Below are 27,571 nucleotides of genomic sequence, written 5' to 3'. Positions count from 1 at the left end.
CTATCCATTATTTCAGTTCTTATTAGTTTTTTAAACTTTTATATGATAGATTCCTCTCATTAATTCTCTCTGAACATCTTCTCATTAACGAAGACATCAATGGTTTTGCTGTTGACAATGTTACAGCCTTTTCGTATGACAATAAGCTGGTACTCATTTCAAATGGTCTTAAGATTGCGACCAGCATTCCTATTATCGCCCATTCCTGCTCAGTTATTTCAAGTGACACAGCTGTCCTAACGTTCGTCACAGAGCGATCATTTAGAACAGCTGAAATTGCTGGCCGTTGTTCTACCAGTCTTTCAAGCATGTGGTAAGTGCTGTTCCACCTAGTAATGTTCTTGTTTATTAGCTTATGTACTGAAGTTGTAGTTGATCTTGCTTCTGTTTCAAATTATAATAGGCTAAGCTAGAATGGGAAATGACTTACTACATTTCCAGCTTTCTTCACAACATCATGAACATTACCGACTGAAAGGGCTCTATTGATGCACAACTGTAGGGTATGTGCAAAGCAGGGTATGCTATCACCAAACAAGTTCCTGTTCTTCGAAACACCCCTGTAATGTTTGCAGCATTGTCATGAATAACAGCAGATATTTTACCTTTAATATTCCAAACTCCCAATAGTTCAGTCAATTTATTTTTTAAATTCTCTGAAGTGTGTTTCTCCGAAATTTCGACAGTGGATATGTAACATTGTTGTACTTCCATTACTGTCTATTACATGACCAGTAATAGTCATATATGAATTTGATGATCTTGATGTCCACATATCAGTTTGATTTGTCCACATTTTTAGCTTTCAGACAACAATTTCTTGACTTCGCTGGTCTTGTTGTCGTATAATAATTTCACACGACTCAGCACAGTACCTCTTGAAGGAATTTTGTAAGTCGGTTCAAGAAATTTCATAAATTAAATTTCTATGAAACCTTTACGTTCCACAAAGCGTAGTGGTAGCATATCTGTGGGAAATCATTTCAGCAAGTAAAGCAAGTAATTTTCTCGCTCCTTTCTTCCAAATACTTGCTGCTTCGAAATGCTCCTGTTATTTTGGTCTGTGTCAATGAAGTTGTTTGAGAATCAGCTGAAGTGATGCTCATATCTTCAGAGTCACTCAGGATCTCTACCTCTTCTTCAAACGTCATTGAAAATCTAAACCAGTGAAATATTTTATTCACTATTTCATGTGTTCATATGTATATGTGTATTATGTGTATAAATGATAAAAAATTCTAAAGATTGAAGTTGAACAAATCAATATGACCAATAATGGACTATTATAAAATAATTTGATATTTAAGTTTCATAAGCTTGTTTCATTTTTTTCAATGAAAAGTAATTAGAGCGATACTTCTAATATTTGTAATATTTAAGTAAAAATATATATTTTACACAGTATTATTTGCAGACGCCCATTACTGTCGTCAAATTCTGTTCTATTATACGTCAGCTTATTTATTATTTAATTACTATTTATTTATTTATTACTAAATTATATCATTAACATGAATTTAGCAAGTAGGATTTTCTGGTGAAAACGTAAACTTCTTCGAGAAATTGCGTTGCGCTATTTATTATAAAAGTATGACGGCACTATAAAAGTTTCAGAAACAGAGCAATTATGCATTTTGCATTAGTTATTCAAAACTATATAAGTATATATACTTATATAGTATATATATATATATATATATATATATATATATATATATATCTATATAGTTATTAAGAACTATGTAAGTATAGTGTTGGATAACTAATATAAAATGCATAAATCTCTCTGTTTCTGAAACCTCTATAATGTTTAGTACTACTTATATTAATAACTATAGTCATACCAACTATAAGTTTTAAAAGAATTTGTGAAAAATTTAATATTTCTATTTAGTATTGAAAAGTAACACATGTAATGAAAAATCAAATACAAAAAGGGGTTGTAATTGGCACTGTGTCTGAAAATATGTTATGCAAAAACAGTATAAGCTGATATTAATAAAATTGTGTTCCAGATTTTATAAAACTTTTACACTTGATTGTCACAAAAGGATTCAATTAGTAAATGAATATTGATGGAATATTAAAATCTGATAAATTATTTACCTTTGGCGCTTTCTAGAAGTTGAAGAAGTTCCGGAAGAGCTTTTCTCGATATCGAAAACACTATGAATAGTTTTCAAATGTTTACGAATTGAGCTAGTACTTCCTCCAACGCACTTCAGTTGTTTTTTGCAAAAACTTGCATTCTGCGGTATCAACCGATATTTTTTTAAAACTAGCTGTAAGTGGAATTCTGTCTTAAGGCAATTAGGGCATCGTGCCTTAAGGCAAATTGCTGGAACTTCCCGTACCAAAATTTATTATTTCTTTTAAAAACGATTAACATTTTTGAAAAAAAATTACTTCGAAAAAATAAGATTTTTGAAAAACTATAAATTGGACAAAAAATAACTTTTTCTTGAAAAAAAAAATTTTTTTTTTAAATTTTTTAAAAAAAAAATTTTTTTTTTTAAATTTTTTTTTTTGAAAAAAAAATGTTTTCTTTATTTTGACATATTTTGGAAGATCTGAACTTGTTTTTCAAAGCAATCGTACTGCTTTAACTGCATAGAGACAAAATATAAAGCGCGTAAGCGCGGCGTCGCTGTCTAACGGGTAAACATTGATACGGAACCCATAGGAAAATAAACAAATTTATACTTATTGTTAAAATCTCTATAAAATATCTGATGTTATTATAATAACATTTTATAATTGTTGAATATTTTAGTATGAAATATTTTAAAATGTATAGCTTTTTACTGTTAATATAATAATTTTATAATAACTGTTATTATAAAATGTTATTATAATAACATTTTATAATTGTTGAATATTTTAGTATGAAATATTTTAAAATGTATAGCTTTTTACTGTTAATATAATAATTTTATGATAATTGTTATTATAAAATGTTATTATAATCATTCATATAAACAAATATTTGTTTCAGAGACCGTATATCAATTTAATGAATTCAAATTTTTCTTCATATGGATCAATCGAGAATAAATCAAGCAAATTTCATAAAAATTCGGGAAACAAGTATCAATTTAAAATTTTCATCAAAACAATTATTAAAAATTAAACAATCGACAGGATGAGTGTAATGAAATAATATGAATATTTGTTCGTAATATATAAAGACTCTTTCAATCGTCGCATCTGTTTGATAAGTCGCGTATTGTTTTATACGTTTTATTGAAATCATTTCCAAAATTAATTTTTTTTAAATATTTTTCGGATTTGTATTGCTCGATCGGAGTGGAAAATATGTTTTTTTTTATTTTGTAGAATCGGTTTGGCATAAATAAAAATACTATTTTGCAAAATCTACTTTCCGAAATTATTAATCATATGTTATAATATATCTACTTATATTTTTAACTTTGTGTTTTATATAGTTCCATGCATAGACATATTAGATATAGGCAATACGAATACAATATTAGCTGCAGTTATATTGAAATTATTATTATCGAAAATAATTAAATATGTAAAAATAAATTTGCGCTTGACAAAATATTGTCGATATGTCGATAATTATCTTTTGAATTTTTAAATTGTTGTCTACACGCACACACATCTGCTTCGCCTGTGTACAAAAAATTCTTCGCACGTGGCACGCGTTTCGTGCCGCTGTTCAACGCTTGTTCTGTCTCTTTCAAGCATTAGCAGAAGCGCCGCTCTCTCTTTCTGTCCAAATACAAATAGCCGCCTTTTAGGGCGGCCTAGAGGCGGTCAAATCAAAAAATGAAAAATTTAAGGCGGCCATACACGAAAAGCGGCCATAACAAAAAGCGGTCGCATTGAAAGTCCACTGAATTAAAAGGCGGCCAAATTGAAAGTCCGCTGAATTCATCCGCAGTATTGAAACTCCGCTGAGTTAAAAGACGACCGTAGTCAAAATCAGCCGAAGGCGGCCGTATTAAAAGCGAAATCGTATTAAAAAGCGGCTTTTGAAAGCTTTGTTTCCAATTTATTAATAAGTGTATAAAGTAAAAGTATAAACTTGGTGTAAGGTGTAACTTTGCCTTAAAGCAAGCTGCATGAATTTTTGAACACGTGTAAATAATCTACTTAACTATAAACAAAATATTAATTTATGAGTGCATTGCAATGTGAAAAACTGTCGCAGATTATTCAATTTTGTACAAATTTTCTAAACATGTTAGTTGTTTTTTATAAATGGTTTCAAAATTAAATATTATTGGACAAGAAAAAAACGTGTAGTATGTTCATTAAGAACAGGATCCAAAATCGCCAAAAAAAATTGTTAATCAATAACTGAGAAACGACTCGACGGATCATTGACAAAAACTAATCAGCACGATTCTCAAATAGTACCTTTGTAATGGTTTTTGGATTTTCAAAATCGATTCACAAATTTAGACTATAACGTGGACGAAAAATTTGTCACTTTTGACAATCCTAAAGAAACGGCTCGGCCGATCTTGAAGCAAGAGTAACCAGCACGAGTGCTTATTGAATTTGATCGATTTTTCAAATAAGATTGCGCATTTAAAAAAAACGTCGACAAAAGATGAAATTTTGCTTCACGTAAAAAAGTGCTGCTAATTTTTTCAAACTGTGATAATATTTTGAAAATTAAAACGACTTGTAAGATCGAAATATTTAGTTATATTTGAGATGATGATCTCTATCGCCAAATATCATCGTAAAAATATATTAATATGAATATTTAACAATTAAATACCAAGAAACGATGCGTCCGAGATCTCTTAAAACTAATCAGCACGATTTCCAAATGATATCTTTCAGTTTCTGAATGTATAAAAACAATGCAGGATTTTTGGCTAAAACATGTTCGAAAATTTATAGACTTTTCTGTTGATTAGAAACGGTTTGGCCGATTGTTGCACAAAACTGACAGACGGTAGTCGTTATCTAGTTACATCAAATGACTTTTAAATTTTAAATCGGCTCATATACATACTTTTTTTTTACAAATTTGGTCTCGAACGATTCAGAATGACTAGAAACGTAGAGAAAACATAAAAATTACAAATCGAGAACATATTTGATATTTTCCTATTATGTTATTTTCCGTACCCAGGCACGGCTCTGTGTACAATTGCATATGAGTTAAGTGTACATATTCGGTTAACTTTATATTCGGTTATTAACCAAAATTAATAAATTGACTTAAACGATTAATTACAAAGAAAATACCCGTCCGATCTTTGCCAAAACTAATCAGTACATTCCCAAATTTTTCGAATGATTTTCAAGAAAAAGGTGAACGAACAATTATGCACTTTTCTGATAATTCTCATGATTCTACGTTCGGCGGACCAGCTCAGTTTGTGAGAAAGTGAAAGGTAAACTAGTAGTGCATGGTATCGTGCCTTAAGGCAAATTGCTGGAACATTAAAATTAATTAAAAAAAAAATTAATTTTGTAAAACAGATTTTTGAGAAGGTAAAACTTTTGAAAAAAAAATACCTTTTTTAAAGATTAGATTTAATAAGTATTTTGCACTTTGTTCAAATTAATCGCGATACGTTAGCTGCGCAGAAACATAATATCTAAGCGTGTGAGCGCCGCGTCGCAGTCAAACGGATAAACGTTGGTACGGAACCCATAGATATTTGTCCAAAACACAATTTGTTCCTATTATTTATAAAATATCCGATAATTTGATGTGCATATGTCTAATGATCATTTCGTCCGCCAAATGACTTTTCTTTTACTTTCTTTTATTGGATCACCGAAACCGCTAGACCTGCCTTTTTAAAAATTTTCAGATTTTAGTACGGTATTAGAAGTCCTGCTTAAGGCAAAATGACACTTACGGCAAATGTTGTCTCTAACAATACAGAACGACTTATTAGCATAATAATATCTAGTCAGATTTTCTGGCTGAAACAAAGTACTCCTTCGCGTAAGTAATAATAGGTTAACTTCTTAATCCGATTAAGTTAATTAATTTTAAATCGAAATTAAGTTTTGAAATGAAAATAAATAATGTCTTGAGTTATTACATTTGAATATTTGAAATGTTGTGTTAAAATTAATTAGAATTGAAAAAAACAATATAGGATATAAAAATGAAATATTGTTGGTGACTAAATGCAACAAAAAAAAATGGAACCGTTGACGGTTCCCAAAATTTGGGAACCGGTTCCAGAACCGGTTCCAGAACCGGAACCGCGCTGGACCCGGTTCCGGTTCACAGCTCTACTTCGCGCTCCATCCATATACGAAAGTTCTAAAGGTCACCTTGACACTTTAAAACATAGACTGATATTGATTTTAAAGATTTTATCACCAAAACAACTAACTAAACTTTAAAATTTAAAAAAAAGCGACTCTACTAAAATAGAAAAGGAACTCTACTGACGAGCAAACTAAATTATCAATTAATTACCCAATTATCATACACCAATTAATTACCATTCAACCAAATTAGCCTATCGGCGAGTACTCTATAATACCATCAAGTACTTTCTCAAAGAGGATTTACTTAACACTCTTTTTTTTTCCCTCTTGTCTCACTATTTTCATCCTCAAACCCCCGTTCGGGGGCTGCAATCGGTAACAGCGGTGGGGAATTATATTTTTTGCGCAGGGGCGCTTCGAGGCGCTCCAAGGGGCGCTCCAAGAACAGAAATAACTTTCCTGTGCAACTTGTTACCGAGAGAAATAAATCGATAGGAGGAAAGATAAGATGGGACTGTGTTTTGAAATATGGAAAGTTGATATAGGGTTGTATGATTTTAGGGAAGTTTGTAGGGTGAAGTGTTAGCTTGATATTTGTGGAAGATTGTTTTGAGATATTTTAGATAATTTCAGAGTTATCTGTGAAAATGTGCAGATTTTGAGGTGTAGTAATTATGAATTGTATGGTATTTTTTAGTAATGAAAGTTTATCGGATGTAACTACTATACTAGACGAAAATGTTGATAATTTAGTTATCTTGAAATTTGTCTAAGATTGTTTTAAGATAACTTAGATAATTTCAGAGATATCTGTCAAAATATAGATAAATGTAACGCTGGATTTTGTACAAAATATTCATGATTGTTGCCTGTTGCGTATTTAGGTGTAATTTTTAGTAATGAAAGTTTATTTGACATAAATATAATATCAGAGAAATATGTAGATAATTTGATTATCTAAAAATTAGTTTAATATAGTTTTAAGATAACTAAGATAATTTAAAAGTTATCTGAGATATTGTAAACAAATGTACCTTCAAACTTAACATACGCCATATGTCTATGTTTAGAAGCAATTTTTATTAACAAAATTTCATTTTAAGTGTATACAATGTTAGATAAGTTTGTAGATACTTTAATTATCTAAATAAGCCCCTAAGATTGTTGTTAGATAACTTAGATAATTTAAGAGTTATCTAAGAAATTGCAAAAAATTATATCGTCAAGCTTGAGATATACGTCAAGGAATTGGTTGTCTATATTTAAAAGCAATTTTTAATAAAAAAATTTTATCTTAGGCATTTACAATGTTAGATAAGTTCGTAGATACTTGAATTATCTAAAAGCGCGTCTAAGATTGTTTTAAGATAAATTAGATAATTAGAGAGTTGTCTTAAAAATTGTAAAAAATTTTACAATCAAGCTTCAGATATGCGTCATGTAATCGGTTGTCTATGTTTAAAAGCAATTTTTATTAACAAAATTTCATTTTAAGTGTATACAATGTTAGATAAGTTTGTAGCTTTGGCAAGATTAAAGATAATTAAATTCTCAATAAATTCCTTTAACATAAAACATCTCTATCTCTTACCATTTATCCATAAATAATTTTCAAAAATACCAAAATATTCTTTACCATCGCACTTGTCTCCTACAGCTTTATGGAACTAAATATAGCTTTTTATCCTACAGCTTTTTACAGCTATAAATTCTTTTGCAAAGTATTATTAAAGAGCTTTCAGAACTCGCTAAATTTCTATGGAACTGTTTTAATAAGTCGACGTTAGTCAGAATTTTTTTTTTCTAATTTCTTGCTGTTTTAATTCAGCATTTTATAAAATCTCTCTACTTATATTAATCTTATATATAAAAATGGAGCTGTCTTTCAAATGTCCGAATAAAACTCGAAAACGGCTGAATGGATTTGGCCAGTCTTAGTCTTGAAAAATTCGTGCCAATCCAGAGATTGCCCAAAAGGTGAGAAATTATTTCAAATCCGCGTAGAAACTTTACATTTTTAATTTGAAATTTTTTGTTGAAGCGTAATTGAAATAAAACAATGGACGGTGTCTAATATGTGAAATGTCAAACGCTTTTGACAGATGATGTTCGATTACGTTTAATAGGATGTTTTACGTGAATATTATTTAATTATAATAAATTTGTAGTAAGTAGTTTTGTTTGTAGTTTTATTTATATACAAAAACGTTAGTAAACGGGCCGCAAGTGTTACTAGAGACTCAAAATATCAACTTTTTCGAAATGTTAATATGAAAATGCACTTTTTGGCATATTTTTCTCAAACACAGTGCTCTGAAAGATCTCATTTGTATAATTATATACTCATTGGTATTTATAAAACATTTTTTGTGGGTTATATTAATTTTTATTTATGTTATTTCAATTCAGAACCTAAATTTGGTATCGATCAAATGGACATTTTCTCGAATAACATTTTCCCAGTTATAATTTACCAGAATTTATCGCAGAATAGATAGTAATATATGAAGGTCCGGGATTAAAAAGGTCCACCGCCGATGTGTCAAAAATCAGTAAAGTTAAGCATTGTTTAACAAGGAATTGAAAAGTAAAGAGAAAAAGATGTATAACTAGCTATAACCTTGATTCTTATGACTTTGCTATCTGGAGATAAACTGTAATCTTTGAAAATCCATAATAAAAGTATTTTCTTCCGTTGGTAGTTTTTTGGCATTAGTTAAAAGTGTAATTATTTTGTAAAACACTTTTAAAGTTAAAACAAGACATTAAACCTGTTTGCCACCTGGCCGTTCCAAGTTACCCTGTATATGAAGTAAAAAGGTCTAGATAACGATTTTTTGAAAAACAGCAAAAAAGCACATTTCTACAATGATGAAGTAGCTGGCAGTTTTACTGAACGTAATCAGATAATTGTTCGTTTGAAATGTGTTATTTGTTGTGATATAATTGATTTGCTTTTCATAATATAGTTTATATTTGCTCAAAGTCAAATTGGACCTTTGTGCCTCGCCCTGCTCTACATATATACTTTTTATTAAATTTACTTCAATTCATCGAATGTTACTTGAAACTTTTCAAAAACCAGGTGAAAGAATTAAGTATTTATTCATTTTCTATCTCTCCTCTCTCCTCGCAGTAATTTGAAAATTTTGTATAAGTTCAGTAGTATTATTTACAATTATACACAAAATCCAGATTCCAAAAAGAATCTGAAAAACTTGAAACGTAATCAATAAGTCGAAAGACCAAAAAAGACTTGGATTCGATAATACCATAGGTGGGGAACCTGCGGCCTCCGGGAGGTTTTTTTGCGGCCCCTTGCCGTCTAGTACAAAATAGCAGAGTTACTTTCAAACAACTATTGTACAAAAATCTCACCAAAAACAGTCATATTGTAACTTGACATCAGATTACTAGCCTGAAAAACAGACTCTTAGGCAGATACGAAATAGAGATGTAATATATTATATTAATATTATTTAATATAAGCAATATTTTTGATTTCGCAAGACATCGCCTATTATATGATACAAGAAGTATTATAAAAAAATTAACAGTGCAAAAGAATCTTTAGCACCCGGGTTGAAGATTTTTGTGCGTATCCGTAGTAAAATGATAAAAATTGATACTTCTCGCAACCAAAAGCAAATCCGTAGCTTTGGCGGAGATCGGAGCAACCATATTTTACCTAGATATATTGGCAATTTTATGAGACCATGGTTATAAAATGACACAAAACTATACCTTTTTTCATAAAACACGAAAATATATTTTTAAAAATTGGTGTCTAGTGGCAAGTTATTGAAACTTTCCGTACTGAAAATTACATTTTATAAAAAGTTTTAATTTTTTTTGAAAAATGATGAAATTTGAATTTAAGAAACCTTTTTTTCATATTTCGATTTTTTTTTGTAAATTATTAACTTTATTAAAATTAAATTTTATTTGAATGATCCAATTTCTATTGATAGCGAGACGTGCTGATTAGTTATTGGCCAAAGCAGGTCCCAAAAATAATAATTCAGTTTTTGAAAAATGGAACGTCCAATATCATTAAAAGAAATTTACATGTATAGACAAAACGGAGAACTGATTCAATTTGTGGGAGGCAGGTCTAACGGTTTCGATGGTCCAATAAAAAATTTGAAAAAGAAACATTTGGCGGTCAAAAGTGATCATTAAACATGTGCACATCAAATTATCATATATTTCAATAATAAGTATAAATTTTGTTTACATTTTACTATGGGTTCTGTATCATCATTTATTCTGCGAGGCGTTATTCTGCGGAGCGACGCTTACGCGCTTCTTTATTTTGTCTCTACGCAGCTAAAGCAGGGCGATCGCTTTAAAAAAAGTTCTTTTTTTATTTTAATTTTTTGTACGGAAAGTTCCAGCAATTTGCCTTAAGGCACGATGCCAGGCACCACTATTTATAGTATGTAATGCGTAATAAATTTTCTGCAATTAAATAGCAATTTTAATTTTAGAAAAATGATATATAAAAACTATTTCACCTAAAAATTCAGGGATGGGGCGGCATTTTTGTCAGTGCCCCAGTGCGCCAAATTTCTAAATCCGCCCATGCGTATTTATATGCACATAATATATAGAATTTATTTATATTTAAATCTTGAAATATAAATATAGAGTAAGGTTTTTGAAATGAGAACAACTTAACTGCAAAATATAAAGTAACAATACATTTTGTGCATAATAAATACATATTTTAATTAAAATATTTCTTTCACGTGCATTATTATGAGTTTATACATTATCAAATAATACGCTTATTTTTATGAGTAAACATTATCATTCTCTAAATGGATTAAGTACATAATTTATTAATAATATTTTTTAAATTATATTTTTAAATGTCTGTCAATAGTGTCTAGTCTAGGTATATTTCTTTTGGCAATAGGTAACGTTGCGTTTAATGCATTAATCCTATTTTTTATTATAACAAATATTGTCCTTAATGGCAAAAGGAATATTCATACCAAAAGTTTACAAATGAATTTAATCTGGCTTTTCCAAAGCCCGAAATTCCCTAAATTAACCGTTAACATCTTAGTTTGCAAAATAAAAATCTATCAGTGAATTCAATGGTATAAGAAAAATATATAATTTCTTATTTCAAATAATTATGTAACAATAAGAAAATGAAAATCAATTTCAAATCAAAACACTTTAATATCATTTTTATATAAAAAATGAATGTTTAAATAAAATTAAAACGAACTAAAATATTTATAATTCATTTAAAATTTAATTTATAAAATTTTTAAGTATTTTATTTACTTTTTTATATATAATGCAATAAATTGTTAAAACTATAAAAAAATTATAATACTTTCACAAAAGTCATTTTTTTAGGTCAATCAGCTTATGCGGCCTCTTTTATTGCTGCCTAATTTAAGTGCGGCCTCCAACGGCAAAAAGGTTCCCCACCTCTGCCCTAGGACATATAAATTTGCATTATTTAGGCTTTTGTTTTATAGGTAACGCGAATATCGAAAACGATTCTCTCATATATATAGTGGTGTTGAAAAGAACCAAATGTCGGTGTGATGTAAGAGAAATGTGTGAATATTTTGGAATTTTTGTAAATGACATATTGATTTTAGTATTTGTTGTCATAGTTGACATATTGATTTATCATGTGGCCGAAGTACAGCATTGTTGAGCCACTAGTATGGCCTGAAGAGCTCATTGAATTTGTTTTTTTTTTGTTAATATTCTTTGCATGCGGCTGGCTTACTTATTTCAAAATGAAGTAAATAATTTATTAGTTTGGGAGAAAACTTATCGATTTTAGTATTTGAGGATTTAGTAGATGTATTGATATAAAACATACTCATATTATATAAATCTAGTGTTAAAAGTGCGTCCTGAAGAGCTCTTTGAAAGTGACGTTTTTGAGTACAATATTTCATTAGAGTTTTGGGAATTGTGTTACAAAAATGAAAATATCTTCAAATTTTGTGAGAAAATTTATCAATTTTAAACTTGGTGAGTATGGTTAATATATTGATATATAGCATACTCAGAATATATAGGTCGATTGGTAAAAGTACGTCCTGGAGAGCTCTTTGAAAATGGAACTAATTTAGTTTAGTTTCAGAAAAATGCCGAGCATGACGAGTACATTTTTTAGCGAAAATGTAAATATTTCGAAATTTTTAAAGAAAACGTATTGATTTTAGTACTTGATGTCTTAGTAAACATATTGATGTATATCATATTTAAATTATATAAGTGTAGAATAAATATTGCGCCCTGAAGAGCTCTTTGAACGTGACGTTATTGAGTAGAATATTAATTGAAGTTTTGGGAATTGTGTTACAAAAATGTGAATATCTTTTGTGAGAAAACTTATCAATTTTAGTATTTGAGAATATAGTGGATATATTGGTATATAACATACTCATATTATATAAGTCTAGTGGTAAAAGTACGTCCTGAAGAGCTCATTGAAATCGACAATTTTTTTTATAAAACTCTAGGAGAATATTTTGCATGTCGAGAACTTTCTTCAAAAAAATGTGAATATTTTGAAATTTTGAAAGAAATTGTATTGATTTTAGTATTTGATGTCATAGTAAACATATTGATATATAAGATATTTAAATTATATAAGTCTAGTACATATGGTACGTCCTGAAGAGCTCTTTGAAAGTAACGTTATTGAGTAGAATATCTTATTAAAGTTTTGGGAATTGTGTTACAAAAATGTAAATATCTTAGAATTTTGTGAGAAACCTCATCAATTTTAGTATTTGTCAGTATAGTAGATATATTGATGTATAACATACACAAAATATATAAGTCTAGTGGTAAAAGTACGTCCTGGAGAGCTCATAGAAATCGACAATTTTTTAGCAAACTCTAGGATAATATTTTACATCTCAAGCACTTTCTGCAGAAAATGTAAATATTTCGATTATATTGATGTATATTGATGTATAACATATTCAAATTATATAAGTTTGGTACAAGTGATACATTCTGAAGAGCTCTTTGAAAATGAGACTAATTTTGTTAGAAAAATGCCTTGCATGACGAGTAAATTTTTTTAGCAAGAATGTAAATATTTCGAAATTTCGGGAAAAAACTTATCAAGTTTAGTATTAGTATTTATAGTAGACCTATTTATATATAACATGTTTAAATTTTACAAGTCTAGTGTCAATAGTGCGTCCTGGAGAGCTCTTTAAAATAGGCATTATTGAGTAGAATATTTTTATTAAATTTACTTCAATTAATGGCGAGCGCTTTTTTGACAAAAATGTAGATATTTTGAATTTTTGAAAGAAAACTTTTGGATTTTAATATTTGCCCTTATAGTAGACATATTTGTGTATAACATACTGAAATTTTATAAGCTTAGAATAAATAATGCGTTCTGCAGAGCTCTTTGAAATTGGCATTATGGAATTTTTTTTTTAAGTCTTAAAAATGCGTCAAGTACTTTTATTACAAAAATGTAATTTCTTTCAGATTTTGATAGAAAACTTATTGTTTTTAAAATTTTCTGTCATAGTAGACATATTGATATATAACATACTTAAATTATAAAAGTCTAGTGCTGATAGTTCATCCTGAAGAGCTTCTTGAAAGTGATATATTTTTAGAAAATGCATTAAATGCCATGCATATTTTTTACTAATATGTAATTACTTTTAAATTTCTAAAAAAACTCATCAATTTTAGTATTTGTTGTCATAGTAGACATATTGAAGTATGATATAACCGATTTTCAACATCCCACAACCAAAAGTACAGCCTGAAGAGCTTTTTGAAATTGATATTATTGACTAGAAAATCTTTATCAAGTTCTGTAAATAAATATGCAAGGTGTATGGTACACTTTTTTAGGAAAAGTATGAATATTTCAAAATTTTGAAAGAAAAGTCATTGATTTTAGTATTTGTTACTAAAGTAGACATATTGAAGTATGATATAACCAACTTTCAACATTCCAGAACTAAAAGTACAGCCTAAAGAGCTCTTTGAAATTGACATAATTGACCAGAATATTTTCATAAAATTCTGTAAATAAAAGTGCAAGGTGTATGGCACACTTTTTTGAAAAAAAGTATAAATATTTTAAATATATGAAACAAAAGTCACCGATTTTAATATTTGTTACTAAAGTAGACATATTGAAGTATAATCTAGCACAATTTCAACATTCTAGTACAAACAGTACGTCCTGAAGAGCCCTTTGAAAATTGTACTATTTTGTACGTAAATATTACATGAGTAAAGTAATATTACTCGGATTACTATATGTACTTTTTTCAGTTTTTGGTAAATTATTTTTATTTTGTGCTAAAATTTGAATGATTCTAATATTTATTATTATAGTAGACATATTGAAGTATAATATAGTCAAATTACAAAACTCTAGTATTAATAGTACGTCCTGTAGAGCTCGTCAAAAGCAACACTTGTTTATTTCATTCGTATTGATTTTATTTGGGGTTCAAATCCAAGTTCGATTTTATTTCCATTCTCAGCACTACCAAGGATTAAAATTTTATGTCGAAATGCTAAATCCTTTAGACAGGCGAATAAAATCAAAGATTAGAAATTCGATGCCAGGACATCATTTGCATAGAACATTATATTATATAGGGGAGATCGGAAGATGATCAGGACTTGCAAATGCAAATTCAAATTATTTGCAATGCGAAGTATCATTTTAAACTAAAGCTGAACAAAATTATTATATATTTATTTAATAAAAATTTGCAAATCAATTCTTAGAAACAATATTTCAGTTTTTTAAATAAAACATTTCCAAAATAAAGCAAAATTTTTCGATATTATTTGTTACATAAGAGAGTTAAAAATAATGAAAGATAGATATAATTACAAGTGACAGAGTAAGATATGTGCATATTATTTCATTAAATTTATAAAGAAATATTACGTAAGAACGAGTAATTTTTTTTTTAATTTCAAGTTTATTTAAAACTTTTTAAAACTTTACGACGTTGAAGCATCATAAATATTTCCCAAAGCCTTATTTTATCTTTTCGCCATTAAAAGTAAATGAAGCGATTTTGATGTATTTTTACAACCTTCTCCTCGTTTTTTTTTCTAAATTCCTCATCATTGTTAATCGAATGCCTGAATGACGGAATACTAAATATCTGTTGAATACATTGACGGATCGTAAAATAAAAAAAAAACTGTCAAATGGGAGCAATTGGAGGGCGAAACGTTAAATCAACCCCCATTTATGGGTTGAGAATTTAAGTCTTCAGTTTTAGAGAGGGACAATGGGGTGAAAGGCCTATTGTATAAAACTGCACTTTTGGTTTTTATTATTTTCTAACAAAAACTTGTAAATAAATCCAATTACCACAAAAGCGTTTTTTCGAGACTTTTATTTAAAATTTCTTCCCATAACGCAAAAATACTTAAAAAATCAGCAAAGCGTGCGAAAGTTTTTTGTTCCTGGGCGATTGATTTCTTTTCTTTTGGACAAAAGTATATTAGTTACATTAAAATCTATACTTTGATAAAAAGTCAGTAGAGTCATGTGCTTGTCAGTAAAGTCCCTTTTCCTACAAATATTTTCGTTTGCTTGTCAGTAGAGTCCCTTTTTGTATCAAAATCATCACTTGCTCGTCAGTAGAGTTCCTTTTGTTTTCAGTTTCGGTTTGGTCGTCAGTAGAGTTCTTTCTTCTATGCTTGCTCGTCAGTAGAGTCCCCTTTCTATATTTGCTCATCAGTAGTGTCCTTTTTTCAACATTTGCTCGCCAGTAGATTCCTTTTTCTACATTTGTCCGTCAGTGGAGTCCCTTTTTCTACTTTTGCCGGTCAGTAGAGTCCCTTCTCCATTATTAAATTAAATTTTAGGTTGTCAGTAGAGTTTTTTCTATATTAAGTCAAATTTTAGTTTGCTCGTCAGTAAAATCTTTTCTTATAAATTTGCTCGTCAGTAGAGACCTTTTTTCTACATTTGCTCGTCAGTAGAGTCTTTTCTTATATATTTGCTCGCCTGAATAGTCATTTTTTTCTATATGTGCTCGTCAGTAGAGTTCTTTTTTCTACATTAGCTCGTCACAAGAATCCTTTTTTACATGTGCTCGTCAGTAGAGCCCTTTTTTACATTTTTTTGTCAGTAGAGTTTTTTCTCATATATTTGCTCGTCAGTAGAGTCCCCTTTCTACATTTGCTGGTCAGTAGAATCCCTTCTCCATTATTAATTTAAATTTTAAGTTGTCAGTAGAATCTTTTTTTTCTGTATTAAGTCACATTTTGGTTTGCTCGTCAGTAAAGTATTTTTCCCTAAATTTGCTCGTCAGTAGAGTCCTTTCTTTTATATCAAGTCAAGTATTAATTTGCTCGTCAGTAGAGTCATTTTCTCTAAGTTTGCTCGTCAGTAGAGTCCTTTTTCTACATTTGTTCTTAAACAAAGTACTTTCTTCTACATTTGCTTGTCAGAAGAGTCCTTTTTCTGCACGTACTCTTCTACTCGTCAGTAGAGTCCTTTCTTTTATTTTAAGTAAAGCTTCAGTTTGTTCGTCAGTAGCCTCTTTTTTTAAATCAAGTTGGGTATTAATTTGTTCGTCAGTAGAGTCCTTTTTTAAATTAAGTCAGGTATTAATTTGCTCGTCAGTAGATTCCTTTTTTCTACGTTTGCTCGTCAGTAGTGTCCTTATTTTAAATCAAGTTAAGTATTAATTTGCTCGTCAGTAGAGTACTTTTTTTTATATCAAGTCTTCTTTTATTTTAAGTCTAAATTTCATTTTGCTTGTCAATAGAGTTACTTTACTTCATTTTATTTTAAATTTAAATTAAGTTTGCCCATCAGTAGAGTTCTTTCTTTTATTCAAAGCCCAATATCACATAATGATAATAATTTTTATTATTTTAGTAGGTTTTGTTTTTATTCAGCAGTAGATAACTATTCTGTTCTAATTTGTGTGGTTGCTTGTCAGTAGAGTCCTTTTATTTCATTCAAGTTACTAATCAAGCAATTTTAATTTAGAGTAAGACCTCAGTGCGCAAGTGAAACTAGCAAATTGAAATTTTTCCATATTTTGTAAGTTTGCCCGGCCAGTAGAGATCCTTATACATATGTTTTAGGTTTGCCAGTAGAGTCTATTTATCAAATTTTTAAGTTTGCTTGTCAGTAGAGTCCCTAATTCATTTTTTAGGTTTGCTCGTCAGTAGTGTGCTTTTCTTCGTTTTACCCTTAATTTAAATTTGATTTATTTTACTTTAATTGCTTGCCAGTCGAGTTCTTTTTGCAATGAACACAATGTAATAGTCATTAGTAGATTATTTTAGTAATTTTGTATTCAAAAAATTCAAAAAATGACTCAGACTAAGCACAGTCTAAGCGCCACTCTGGTACAAATATTCACGCGAGTGCGTTTAGACTGTTTATGTACTGGAGCACTTTTCCATTTTTGTGAAAACTATTGAAAAATGTGAAAATGCCGCCAAGCTAAGCACAGCATAAGTGAAAATGTCGCACAGAATTATTTGCAAATGCGTTTAGACCGTGACTATGCGGGAGCACTTTATCAATTTTGTGAAAACGAAAAATATTGAAAAAGGCAACTATTTTTTTTTAAATTGAATTCGAAATGAAATGACGATTGTTAATGTTTCCGCAGATAAATTGATTTATGATTCATGATTTACATTCCTTTTGTTCAGATATAACAAACAAGATAGCAAAAATAGTGAAAGAATTACAGTATTTGTAATAATATATTTGAAAACTTTTAATATTTCTCGAATATTGCATTACGGTACGGGAAGTTCCAGCAATTTGCCTTAAGTCACGATGCCATACACCGATAGTTATGTTTTATAACTCAAAATGTAATTTTTATAAATAATTTACATAAAATTTGAAAATTGCTCCAGTACCGTAACAATCTAAACACCCTTCCAAATAAATTTGTACCAGGTTGTTACTTAGACTGTGCCCAGTTAGGATCATTTTTCGATTTTTTTTTAACTAAAAATGGCATTTCTATAATAATTTATATGAAATTTGAAAATTGCTCCAGTACAGTAACAGTCTAAACGCACTCGTGAAAACATTTGTACCGCGTTGTCACTTAGACAGTGCTTAGCCTGATTAATTTTCGTAATTTTTACTTAAAAATGACATTTTTTTATTTATTTATTCATAAGCAAGCCGCAATCAGTAATAATAAACTATTGAAAAATGTGAAAATGCCGCCAAGCTAAGCACAGTATAAGTGAACATGTCGCACAACATTATTTGCAAATGCGTTTAGACTGTGCACTTTTTCAATTTTGTGTAAATTAGGCAACTATTTTTTTTCGAAATTGAATTCGAAATGAAATGACGATTGTTAATGTTCTGGAGATAAATTGATTTATTTATGATTTACATTTGATTTGCTCAGATATAACAAGATAGCAAAAATAATGAAACAATTACAGTATTTGTAATAATATATTTGAAAACGTTTGAAATTTATCGAATATTTCATTACTGTAGGGGAAGTTCCATCAATTTGCCTTAAGGCACGATGCCATACACCACTAGTTTTAATTTAGTGTTAGACCTCAGTGCGCGAGTTAAACCGACAAATTGAAAATTTTGAACCTCGACCTTAGTGAAAATTATTGCCAATTTCGAATCCTCTATCTCCATTTTAAGATCGAATAACAGAAATGATAGATGTTTCCGCCATCGTCATTCTATCCCACTTCTGCTCTCGCCGATAAGAATGTATATGCGGAAAATCTCATTAAAATAAAACTTTTGGCTTTTGTCATGGCGAAATATATATGGCGAATGTATAAATATATTTCGCCACAGGATGAGGTGATCGCTATCGCGCGAATTTTATAACCGTGCTGCAGTTGAAATTTAAATTAAAATTATCATAATAAATGTACTAAGGAAGGGTCGTTGGAGGGTGTAAATAAACTAGGTGTAAGTTGGTTCTTTTATCTCATTTTAGTTTTGGGTAAGTTGCGTAAACTTTTCTTCGATTTTTTACGAATAATTTGTCTTATATTATTCATATATTTATATATTCTTGCATTCTTATATTTATGCCTTATACCGATTAGTATTACAAAATATCGATCAAAGTGGAAACTAAAATAGTGACTCTACTGACGAGCAAATAAATACCAAGACAGAAAATTAGAAAAAGAACTCTACCAAGGAGAGAACTAAATATCCAGGTAAAAATTAAATAGGGACTCTACTGACGAACAAATTAAATATCTACACAAAAAATTACAAAAAGGGACTCTGCTGATGACCAAATTAAATATCATTATAGAATATTAAAATAAGAGACTCTACTGACGAGCAAACTAGTTTGAAGATAAGAAAATTATGATGGGATTCTTTAGAAGAAAAAAAAGAACTATACTAATATTATTATATAGTTATGAAAATTAGAAAAATTCGGAAATTCGGGAAGAACTCTACTGATCACCAAATTTAAATATTGATACAGAGAAAAAGAAAAGAATAAAGTTAGGGACATGTTATTTATTACATTTTTTACAATATATAGACTTCATAACTCAAAATCTATTTTATAAAACTGCATTTATAACTTTTATTATTTTTTAACAATGATATGTAGAATTAATCCAATTACCAATGTGGGAGTTGTAATTATTATGAAAATATATTAAATTATAAACTCCCGACATATAAAAATATATAAAATTTATTCATTAAAAAATATTACTGATATCAAAATATACAATGACAAATCCAATTGTTTTTTTTACAATCATGACTAGCCTGCTTGATTTCCCCACATTATAAATATTGTAACAATGTATAATATGGTATAATATTTATAAGAATTATATAAACTGATGTTGTGACCCAGTGGTTTAACTATAACTAATATATTACTAACTATAATATATGCTGCGCATATATCAGATTCTCAGTTTCTCAACATTGTATTCATCCCAAGAACTGTTGTTACATTGTATTAAGTCATATCGAGTATCAAAAGTATTAAATAATCAAACTAGGTTCGATGCACTTTTTCCAAATGCGTACGTGAGCCTGCGACGCATTAATTCCTATGAATTTCGATCGGTGAATCACATAATTTGCACTCACACATATAAATGAATTTAGTTTATCATATCCTAAAAGGAGTAAAGCCCCTCTTCTAAATAAAAGGTTATATAAAGCCAAAATGGAATTTTAAGTTGCTCAGTTGTGTAATTTTCGTATAGACGACAGCATCTCAGAGTATTAATGAACGGGAAAAATAAAAAGTATTCATGAAAAATATTGTGTTTAATTTGAATTTATTATGATATTACAATAACATCTAACGAAATTGGTTGATTAAGAGAAAAGCTATTCGGCGCCCAACACTGAATTGCAAAGTTAAAACTATTTATGTATATAAGTTTTAAACTTTAGAATTAAAATTAAAATCTGAATTATTTTCGATATACAAAATAAAATTAAATTTAAAAAAAAATTTAAACAATTGTTTTTTCAAAAGCAATTATTTTGTCAAAACAAGCAGAAAGTTCTTTGAATCATTCAAATCGGTCGCTCAGTTCTCTCAAAAACTGTCATTTTTAGCACAGTTCAGTATCTTCGAAATTGCTGGACCTGCCTTTGCCAAAACCTCATCTCACATTCATTATAATTGTATACAATCGCAATGTTTCGCAATTGTATTCAAATCGGATACTCCGTTCTCTCAAAAACTCGATTTGTATTTTCTGCACTCTTTTCATGCATAATCAAAATTAGTTCACTTCTATGACTCACAAATTATGTTTTTGTACAGATATATTTGGTATTTATATTATACTTTTGTATATTAAATATTACTACTTTGTTAAGAGTAGAACGTGTCATAAGTGCGCTGTCTTTAAACGAATCATTAATATAAATATTTCTCACACTGATAAAAAACTAAATAATCAAGCAGATGGACATACGTGATATTTATAAATTGTTTATACTTAATTTTGTATGCTTGGATCTAATAAACAAGTATTTAGTGAGTGCACAACAGTTCGATAAATTCGATTTTGCTTTTTCCAAATTCGATATTTTATAACTGATATTTTTCCAAACGTAATATTCCAACATATATGGAAAGAAATATTTTCAAAAATATGTTAATCATTGTTTGGATTATTATTGAAAAACTATAATGAAATATTAAAAAATAATATTTTTTTGAATAATGAGCAATAAATTGTGGGTTCTTATTCGATTTCCAGATTCAGTCTGAATTTAGATTTACCAATAGGTAAATTTATGAAGCATTGTAAGGTTTGCAAAGCTAGTTTCAATTTGTAATCGTACATTTCTCGAAGTTGTTATAAAAAAATATATCAGCATATTAATGAATTGTTATCATTATTTTTAATCAGACTTAAAATCAAAGACACTTTTAAAACTTCTACTATGCTGCTTTGTGTGATTTTATTTTATGTGTGCGATTTCCCGATTACAATGTCTCAATATAAATCTTTTAGTTTTAATTAAGACACATTTTTCTCATCACTATTTATTTATTTGTGTGCGCATTAAGAATTGAGCTTCCTCCAACATTAATATAAGGCTAAATAAACAGTATTGTCGAAATTCATTCCCGAGCAATATTGACTTTTTACCTTCTCAATAATATTATTAACTTCCCGTAGGGTAAGTTATTGTAATGGGCCGAAAATCGGAATTGAAAATTTTTACATTTCTCGACGTTTTGAAGGTTTCTGAACGTTTTGGCATACTTCAGAAAAAATGGATGTGTGTGTGTGTGTGTGTGTGTGTGTGTGTGTGTGTGTGTATGTATGTATGGATACAAATTTTCGTCCACGTTTTCGGGCGTACGGATCAACCGATTTGAATGGTTTAAAAAACATTCGATTCCTATTGATAGGGAAAAGAGCTGATTAGTTTTTGGCGAAGGCAGGTCCAGCCGGTTCGGAGATACGGAGCAAAGAGTGCAGAAAATAGAAATCGAGTTTTTGAGTGAACGGAGCATCCGATTTGAATGATCTAAAAAACATTCAATTAGTAATGATTGGGAGAAGGGGTTATTAGTTTTTCGCAAAGGCAGGCCCAGCCATTTCGGAGATACAGAGCTAAATGTACAAAAAATGGCAGTTTTTGAGAGAACTAAGCGTCCGATTCAATTGATTCAAAGAACTTTCTGCTTGTCTTAACAAAATAATTGATTTTGGAAAAAAAAATTTGTTCCATTTTTTTTTTTTTTTTTTTTTTTTTTTTTTTTTTTTAGTTTTTTATGTCGAAAATATTTCAGATTTCATTTTTAATTCTGACTATAGTTCTAATATACTTTACAAATAATTTCAACTCTGCAATACAGTTTATATAATTCTTATAAATATTAGACAATGTTACAATATTTAGAATAATCTATTTGAAAACATTCAGTATTCCACGAACATTTCGTTACGGTACGGGAAGTTCCAGCAATTTGCCTTAAGGCACGATGCCATAATTGCCTCAAGACAGAATTCCACTTACAGCTAGTTTAATTATGCAATTTATGCAAATAATAAAATTCTATTTGTATGAATAATATAATAAAACTATTGTGAAGAACGTATAATTTTGTGATGTGCTTTCAAACTTATAGTTTTCTTAAATATTTTGAATAAATAAGAAACATAATATATACGAAAAATAAAATATTCTGAAATATAAACAATTTAAAATAAACATAAAATGAAATTGATTACCGTTCACGTATTCATAAATTTATTGTGTATTTTTCAATATCTATTGGGTAATAAGATTTCTATAAAATCGTAAGTATATAATGTAAATTAATTAACAAAAAATTATTAAATCAAATTGAAACATAGGTACATTAAATTGTAAACTATAATATTATAATTTATTTTTTTAAACAGACAGTTTTCATCGCAAAAAATAATTTCGGAAATTTTACACCCAAACTAAATCACTGAATAATGCTTGTAAGTGGTCCACAGCATTTCCATATAAAAAATCCATCTGTAAAAGGTAAAACATTTATACACTTAGCACTATCAATTTATTAGTTGTTAACATTATTATTATAAAAATATTTTTTATTCAACAACATTTTATATCATTATAAGAGAGTTCCCGAAAGAGAATATAAGAAACTTCCCGAAGGAGAAGTTTTTGTTTTCATCAAAAAATCCGAATTGCTAATTTTCATTCCGAAAACCCGAATTCTTAGTTTTCTCGACGTTTCAAGCCATTCTGAATCGAATGAGCCCAAATTTGGAAAAAGTATGTGTGTGTGTGTGAACAGATTTTTTGCCGTAATTCGACGTTTTCTCGAAAACGGCTAGACCGATTTTAAAAATTTAAAAGCCACTCGATGTATCTCGATGAGGACTATTGTTTGTCAATTTTGTGCGACGATCGGCCAAGCCATTTCTTCATAAATCGCAGAAAAGTGAAAAATTTTTCGTTTACGTTTTAGCCTGTAATTCTGAATCGATTGTGAAGATTCAAAAACCGTTCGAAAGATATTGGTTGGGAATCGTGCTGATTAGTTTTTGGTAGAGATCGGCCGAGCCGTTTTCTTGTAATAAAGTTTAAAAAAAAAATCGACGATTTTTATGATTATTTTTTTGACGGTAGATACCATAGTTTTCTAGATTATACGAAAATATTACGGCCCTACGACAACTGGTTTAGCTTTAAAAAATCGTCAAAGTTTGCAAATATGAGTATGGTCTTTTTGGCATTTGTCAAAATTAGAGATTTCATCGACGTTTGCTCAAAAACGCCTGAACCGATTTCAGATATTTAAAAAGCTTTTGATGTATCTCGATGAGGATTATCGTTTCTCAGTTTTGGGCGACGATCGGCCGAGCCGTTTCTTTGTAATTTAGAAAAAAGTGTTAAACCTTTCGTCTACATTTAAACTCATACTACCGAACCGATTTTAAAAAATCAAAAACTGTTATTAGTTGGGAATGGTACTAATTAATTTTAGGTGAAAATCTACCGAGCCGTTTTCTTGTAATTAACTGTTGGAAAAAAATTTAGGCCGATTTTTATGGAACTTTTTTTGGCGATATATATCATGGTCTTATAGAACTTACTGAATTATTACGGCCTTACGACAAGTAGTTTAATTTTAAAAATTTATCAAAGTTTGAGAAAATGAGTAGTTTTTTGACTTTTGTTAAAAATAAAATTATATGATTTAGTTGGTATAACGATAGTGTACTTGGTCTTGAACATAGAAACCATTAAAGTCTGAGGATAACTCGTTCAAATATATTTATTGATTAATTAAAACTATTGATTTTTGAAAATTTGCTTTTAGAAAATACTCCGAGTTAACGTGTTTGTTCGTTCGTTTGCAATCATGTGTAATAAATCTACTCAGAATACTAATAATCACTCATAAATTAATTTATTTTTTATTCATTAAGTCGATTATTTACACATATCGGGAAGTTCATGTAACTTGCCTCAAGGCTAAATATCAAACCAACTAGTTTGCAGTTTATATTCAACAACATTGTTTAATAATACATTGCTTAAAAATTTGCTTCTGAATCTCTTTACATATTTATTTTATAGGTAGTTATCTTGAATAAACTGAGTTTTTCTTATAATAATTTTTCTTATAAACCAAACATTAATCTTGAGAAATATGTTTTAAACGAGATATAAATTCAACAGTTATTAAATGGTTTATTCATAATTCAATGTGTCCAATGATTTTTAAATTTTAGTACTAATATTATACGAGGTCTGTTCAAAAAGTACCCGGAATTTTCGTTTTTTCAAAAAAATATTTATTTATTCGTCTACATTAATGTGGTCCCCTTCAAAGTAGTCCCCCCCAGATATAATACACTTATGCCAGCGTTTTTTCCAATTTTCGAAGCACCCTTGATATTCACTTTTTGATATGTCCTTGAGCACTCTCAGCGATTCGGCCTTTATTTCTTCAATCGAGGAAAACCGCCGTCCTTTCATGGGTCTCTTCAACTTTGGGAATAGGAAAAAGTCACACGGAGTCATATCTGGTGAATATGGAGGTTGGGGCATGACTACGGTATTGTTTTTGGCCAAAAAATTACGAACAAGCAACGACGAGTGAGCAGGTGCGTTATCGTGGTGCAACAGCCATGAATTGTTTTGAAAAATGTTATGATATGAGCCAATTGATATGCCAACTTCATCAGCAACTTCTCTAATTGTGATTCGGCGATCATTCATAACCATTTTTTCCACTTCTTTCACATTTTCATCGTTTGTTGACGTGCTGGGTCGACCGGAGCGTTCGTCATCTTCAACGTCTTCGCGGCCATCTTGGAAACGCTTATACCACTCGTAAACACTTGTTTTTTTTATAGCAGACTCACCATAGGCTTTTTGTAACATTTCACACACTTTGTTACACTTTATTTCATTTTTTACGCAAAATTTAATACAAATTCTTTGACTTTTCAATTCTTCCATTGTAAAAATCGCCGAGCTCAGAAAAACACGTCGAACCTTTAGCGACTACCACAGACAAAGTAAACAGTGAATATAGCTGAAAATTTCATCATACTTTAGGGGCATGTATACCAACACAATAAAAAAAAAAATTTTGACAATCAGACACTCCAGACCCGCGAAATTTAATTATTAGTAATTCCGGGTACTTTTTGAACAGACCACGTATATGTGTGTATACTTTGAAATATGATACTCATACGAGTGCATTTCATGTACCAAATCCTAATAATTAGATTATGAGATTATGTTACTCAAATACAGTATTAATTAAACTGTTTAATGATTGAACTGAATTATGAATAAACTGTTGAATTTATATCTCGTTTAAAATATATTTCTCAAGATTAATGTTTTGTTTATAAGAAAACTTATTAATAATGATATAATTTTATAATCCGTGCATGTACTTTTATTATAGTGACTCTGGCTTGATAGATGCCATTCATAAAGCACAAATTTTGGCAAAACAGCATTGTCATGAACAATTTCGATATGAACGTTGGAATTGCACAATCAATACAAAATTATTTAAAAAAATCATAAAAGAAACTGCTTTTGCTCATGCATTAGCATCGGCAGCTATTGCTTATTCTGTTGCTAAAGCTTGCGCATCAGGTTAGTTTTTTTCTTCTATAAAATTTTACATTTACAATTGTATTTACTTTTTTTTATCTTCTAGGTTCATTGGTCCATTGTCACTGCAGCACTTCTACAATTCAGGATTCAAATTTCTCTTTAAGTAATAGTATTTGCTCAGAAAACTTTCAATATGGTCGCAAAATAGCTAAAAAAATATTAAATCCTAGCATACCAAGTTTAAAATATAAACAGAGCTATGATCATGATCAACATATAGCAAATCATGTTTTACAACATGATTTGGGAGTTGGATTACGTACTCTCTCATCACATGTTAGTTTATTAATAAATTCATTAAAATTAGCATGCATCAGAAATCTCTATAATTAAAAGATTATAATTACAGATAGGAGTTTCTAATTACATTATTTGTTGCAGATTAGAAAAATATGTAACTGTCATAATCCGAACGGACTATGCAAAATCAAAACATGTTTTAAAGGGGTTGAAGATTTCAAAAATGTTGCTAAAGAGCTCAAAATAAAATATTATCACGCTTCAAAATATAATTGAAGTAACGAATCATCCAGGTAATTGTTAAACATTAATAATAAATGTAAATCGTTGATAATAAATGACACCTAACAGATTTAATTCCAGAACACAATTGAAAATTAGCACAATGCAAAAGAAAATAAGATATTTGTTTCTTTATTATTCAAACTTAAAGCATTACTGATGAAAAATTTAAATAAAAATAAAAAAAATCTCTATAAATATGTAAATATTATCGACGTTTTGGAACAGGATGTGTTTCATCTTTATTTAATTACAAAACATCGAAGATAAATACTTTTTTAGATGACTTGTTTGTAACACAAAATAAATTTATTAATTAATTCATTAATCGAATAATATATCCAAATAAACTATAAAAAAATCCTATATAATATATCCAATATTACAGAATAATATGTCCAATTATACAGTTTGTAATGTTTTTTTGTTAAAGAAATGTGCTACACAAAACTGCCAGACCGAAATCGTTACAATTTCTTATTACTTCGCCTTCTTATTGTTCTCAAACCGTGGGTCGCATATGTTTGAACACAAGTAATTGTGCCAATCTTTGCTGTGGAAGAGGTCATCAGGAAACCTTTATTGAAGTTTGGAAATTCTGCATGTGTCGAATGAATGGTTGCTGCCACATGAAATGCGACAGGTGCATTGTTGAAAAACCAGTACTCGTTT

At 29.3% G+C, this 27,571-nt stretch overlaps 1 protein-coding gene across 1 annotated transcript; it reads left to right on the top strand.

Annotated features, from left to right (window-relative positions):
* Positions 1–308: 308 nt before the first annotated feature.
* Positions 309–27,571, top strand: LOC113369634 (protein Wnt-4-like; the record flags this gene model as incomplete). Its single annotated transcript, XM_026610260.1, has 6 exons — positions 309–313; positions 26,160–26,356; positions 26,421–26,653; positions 26,759–26,875; positions 27,182–27,192; positions 27,333–27,571. Coding segments are annotated over exons 1-6 (802 nt in total), but the record flags the coding sequence as incomplete, so codon positions are not given.

This window comes from Ctenocephalides felis, unplaced genomic scaffold (genome assembly GCF_003426905.1).
Source record: "Ctenocephalides felis isolate EL2017-DRISC unplaced genomic scaffold, ASM342690v1 CF-g0.4_SCAFFOLD_01425, whole genome shotgun sequence".
NCBI classification, from domain to species: domain Eukaryota; kingdom Metazoa; phylum Arthropoda; class Insecta; order Siphonaptera; family Pulicidae; genus Ctenocephalides; species Ctenocephalides felis.
Note: the sequence above shows the minus strand (reverse complement) of the source record. Positions and strands in the feature narration are given on the sequence as shown.